Genomic DNA, 4,678 nt, shown 5'->3' with positions numbered 1-4,678 from the left:
AAGTTGTGATACTTAGTCACATTTCTATCTTATATATGTGCAATTGTGATGTCAGATGTATTAGACATAAATTACAGGGAAATTCTGTCAATTTTTTTAAAAAAATTGAATTCATTTGAAGTTAACTTGAAAATTCCGAAATTTCTCCAATTTGGGTGAGTGCCGAATTTGTTTCCTTTCCTAAACCGTTAACCCTGGCTGGTGCCACTTCTGTTGCATGTGGAACCTGCCTGTGGAACCGGACTGTTGCTATGCTGGGTGATGTGGCACCAATGCTTTCTTTAGCAAACTCCGTGTTGCTAAGTGAGGAGAGAGAAAGACTCTTTCAGATAATGTCTCTCCCTCAACCTCCGGCGACCTCTCCTCTCTCTCTCTCCTACACCTCCTCCATTCCCTATCCTCCCTCCACGCTTCTCTCCCCCACTGCATGCCTCAGAAACCAGACGCGGCAGACCAGCCATTATTGAGGCATTGACCTTGGTTCGTTGCGCCGAGCTTGGCCGCGGCAAGGAATGGACAGGATCCCCGTCACGCCGCTTAAGTCCAGCAGCTTCTCGGCGGCCACCTCCCGCGACGAGAAGCTCGCCCGCAACCTCTCCCTCGGCCCCATCAAGCTCGCCGAGCACATCAAGGAGGCGCGGAAGGATAAAGCAGCCGTCGACAATGCCGATGCCGTGCCCGAGGAAGCCGCGGAGCCGGACCTCGCGGCGCTGTCGGCTGAGATCGACGCGTTCCTTGCGTCCCACAGGGACGGCGACGCGCCGATGGCGGTCTCGGAGGTGACGCTGGACAAGTTTGCCAGCGCCGTCGAGCAGGAGATTGCGCAGTCGGAGGGCACGGACGACAAGTGGGCGCCGAGCGAGGCCGGGGATGCGCCGCCGCTCGTCGCCGCGATCAGGCGCCTGTCCGCGCTCGCTTGCGCGCTCACCGCGGACAAAACGCCGGGCAGGGCCACCACATACAGCATCGGGGTGCACCGCGTCACCGGCGTGCTGCACCGCGCCATGACGTTCGTGGAGGATGAGTTCCACGGCACGCTCGAGGACCCCCGCGTCGCCAAGGTGGTGCCGCAGGCCGCCGACACGGGCAGCGCCACGGGCAGGTCCATGAAGCGGCCGCCGTCGTTCGGGCACGGCGCCGAGCTCGACCGCTGCGTTGTCCCGACCCCATGGGCCGACGCCTCGCCGCCGTTCCCTCCGGAGACCGTGGTCCGGCTCCGCGCCATGGCGGAGGCTATGTTCGCCGCGGGGTACGAGACGGAGTGCACGCAGGTGTTCCTGGTGGCGCGGCGGAACGCGCTGGACGCGTCGCTGCAGAGCCTCGGGTACGAGAAGGCGAGCATCGACGACGTGGTGAAGATGCCCTGGGAGGCGCTGGAGTCGGAGATCGGGACGTGGATCAAGGCCTTCCAGCGCACCGTCGAGGTGGACCTCCCCGGCGAGAGGGACCTGTGCGCCCGCGTCTTCGCCGGCAGGCAAAGGTGCTTCGGGCGCGACATCTTCGCCGACCTCGCGCGCCGCGCAATGCTGCTCATGCTCACCTTCACGGAGGCCGTGGTGCTGACTAAGCGCGCCGCGGAGAAGCTCTTCAAGGTGCTGGACATGTACGAGGCCATCCGCGACGCCGTCCCCCGGGTGGACGCGTTCCTGGTCGCGGCCAACGACGGCGAGGGGGGCCCTGCCCCAGCTGACGAAGACGGCGGCAGCGCGCCCACCGCCCTGGTTGACCTCAAGCACGAGCTGGCCTCCGTGCGCACCCGCGTAGGCGAGTCGGCGGCGGCCATCTTTTGCGACCTGGAGAGTTCCATCCGGGCGGACGCCGGGAAGCAGCCGGTGCCCGGCGGCGCGGTGCACCCGCTGACCCGGTACCTGATGAACTACCTCAAGTACGCGTGCGAGTACAAGAAGACGCTGGAGCAGGTGTTCCAGGAGTACCGGCGCCCCGACGACGACGCGGACCACGAGGGCGGTGGCGGGGACCCGTTCGCGGCGCAGCTGATGGAGGTGATGGAGCTGCTGCACAGCAACCTGGAGGCCAAGTCGAGGCTGTACAAGGACCCGTCGCTGAGCAGCATCTTCCTGATGAACAACGGGAGGTACATGCTGCAGAAGATCCGGGGCTCGCCGGAGATAAACGCGGTGGTCGGCGAGGCGTGGTCGCGGAAGCGGTCGACGGACCTGCGGCAGTACCACAAGAACTACCAGCGCGAGACTTGGAGCCGCGTGCTCAACCTGCTGCGCGACGATGGCGTGATCACCGTGAAGGGCCACGTGCAAAAGCAGGTGCTGAAGGACCGGTTCAAGCATTTCAACGCCGCCATGGACGAGATCCAGCGGACGCAGGGCAGCTGGGTGGTGAGCGACGAGCAGCTGCAGTCCGAGCTCCGCGTGTCCATCGCCGCGGTCATCGTGCCGGCGTACCGGTCCTTCCTGGGACGGTTCTCGCACCACTTTACCGCGGGGAGGCAGGCGGAGAAGTACGTCAAGCTCAGCGGCGAGGACCTGGAGGCCATCATCGAGGAGCTCTTCGACGGCAACGCCGTGTCCATGCCCAGGAGAAGGACGTAATTAACAAGGACCCGGCCCCCCGTGCGTCACTAATTCGGTTTTACGAGCCATTGTTGCAGTATCTTATTTTCTGTTTTTTCTTAATTTCGATCGTTCTTCAGAGTTGCTCTTCTGCATTGCTCTTTGCTCAATCACGGCAGATAGTGGTGTAACCGTCGATTAATCGATTCATGTACCTGTTCATATATATTACTCCGTGTAAAAATAACTGTCATAAAAAATACATTACTCCCTCAACCCTCCTGTGAAAAATACTTAACATATTTTACTTTGTTTAGTCTTCGATGCATATCTTGTTGAATTAATGTAGGCTTGACCTAAATTATTATTCAATAATAGTCAATGCTAAAGACACACTTTAATGTTACGGTGTACTACTACTTTAGTATCATACCAGAAGTTTAAGGGATAATTTAATAACATTAAATAGATAGACATTGGTGCATTTATTGAGAATATGAGAAAATGATGAAAGACTGTCACGCGCGCGCCGCCGGGCGGGCTGGGTCGAGACCGTGGCCCTGGAGTGATGACCGTCAATTATTGTCGGCTGATACTAGCCGTTTCCTATGTTATGGACAGGCTCTAATGGCTGTCAGCTAGTAACGAACATCACTGCTTCCCTCTGCGCGTGTACATATACGGAGTAGGTGAGGATTTTTCTGTTAGTGGTTTTGCTATTGCGTTAAAACCAAGTGAACCTTTTGATGAGACATTTTACAACACATGGCGTAGTAAGATGATACTGTGGTTGACTGCAATGAACTTCTATCACGCTGCACGGGGAAAATCCGAACAGTTCACTCCTAGAATGTTCGACGTTGCCGATAACCTGTTTCGAGGAGCCGTGATTGGCGCTCTTGCTAACAAGTATGTTGATTCTTATGTAACGTGCACATATGCAAAATAATTATGAGATGCATTAGATGAGAAGTTCGGTGTTTCTGATGCTGGTAGCGAGCTGTACATCATGGAGCAGCTCTTTGACTACAAGATGGTGGAAAACCGTCCTGTAGTTGAACAGGCTCATGAAATACAGGCACTAGCTAAGGAAGTCGAACAGTTCCCATGTGTCTTGCCTGATAAGTTTGTGGTTGGCGGTATTATCGCTAAGCTGCCACATTCTTAGACGGATTTTGCTACCACTCTAAAAGATAAGAGACAAAAATTTAGCGTCGATGAGCTTATTGGTTCTCTTGATGTTGAGGAGTGGGCGAGACAAAAGACACTCGTGGAAAGGAGTTGAGACTTCTAGTACCAATATGGTATAAAAGAAGAACTCCAATGCCTCACATAATAATAAAAAAGAACAAACAACAGAATACCACGAAGCTCAAGCAGGCAGCCTCGTTTAAAAAGAAGAACAAAGGAGCTGGTTGCTTTGTTTGCAAAAGTACTGATCACTGAGCAAGCGTTTGTCCAGACCGCAAATTTAAGCAAGAGAAAAAAATCAGCTCAAGATAAAAAAATCAGTAAACATGATTGTTAGTGAGACCGCTAAAGGAACATCGGGTTATGATAATCTTTTACCTACTCTTCTTTCAGTGTGTCAATCCCTTGAGTGGTGGACCGACACTGGTGCTAACATTCATATGTGTGCTGATATTTCTTTGTTTTCTTCTTATCAGTTCAAAGGGACTGGAGCCTTGCTAATGGGGAACAGATCACATGCACATGTTCTAGGTGTTGGTACAATCATTCGGAAGTTTACTTCGGGAAAGATAGTGCTATTGAAGAACGTGCAGCATGTCCCCTCCATCAAAAAGAATCTTGTTAGTGGCTCACTTTTATGTCGATATAGCTATAAACTTGTGTTCGAATCTAATAAATTTATATTGTCAAAGTATGGGATATTTGTTGGAAAAGACTATGACAGTGAAGGCTTGTTCCGCTTATCTTTGCATGATGTGTGTAATAAGTCTATGAACAATGTGATTTCGAACAAGGCGTATATTTGGCATCATGACTTTGTCACATCAATTTTGGTTGTGTGTCGCAGTTAGCAAATTTAAATTTAATCCCGAAATTTGATTTAGTCAAAGGTTCTAAGTGTCAGGTGTGCGTGCAATCTAAGCAACCTTGCAAGCCTTATATGGCTGCGAAGGTGAGGA

The 4,678-nt window shown here is 53.2% G+C and overlaps 1 protein-coding gene across 1 annotated transcript; it reads left to right on the top strand.

Annotated features, from left to right (window-relative positions):
* The first annotated feature begins 384 nt into the window (after positions 1 to 384).
* LOC100191486 (uncharacterized) lies at positions 385 to 2,804 on the top strand. Its single transcript, XM_020549327.3, has one exon. The coding sequence runs from the start codon at positions 513 to 515 to the stop codon at positions 2,565 to 2,567; it is 2,055 nt and encodes a 684-aa protein (XP_020404916.1). The 5' UTR covers positions 385 to 512; the 3' UTR covers positions 2,568 to 2,804.
* Positions 2,805 to 4,678: the final 1,874 nt, after the last annotated feature.

This window comes from Zea mays, chromosome 2, assembly GCF_902167145.1.
Source record: "Zea mays cultivar B73 chromosome 2, Zm-B73-REFERENCE-NAM-5.0, whole genome shotgun sequence".
Taxonomy (NCBI): Eukaryota; Viridiplantae; Streptophyta; class Magnoliopsida; order Poales; family Poaceae; genus Zea; species Zea mays.
The sequence above is the reverse complement of the archived record's forward strand: the minus strand, read 5'-3'. Positions and strand labels throughout refer to the sequence as shown.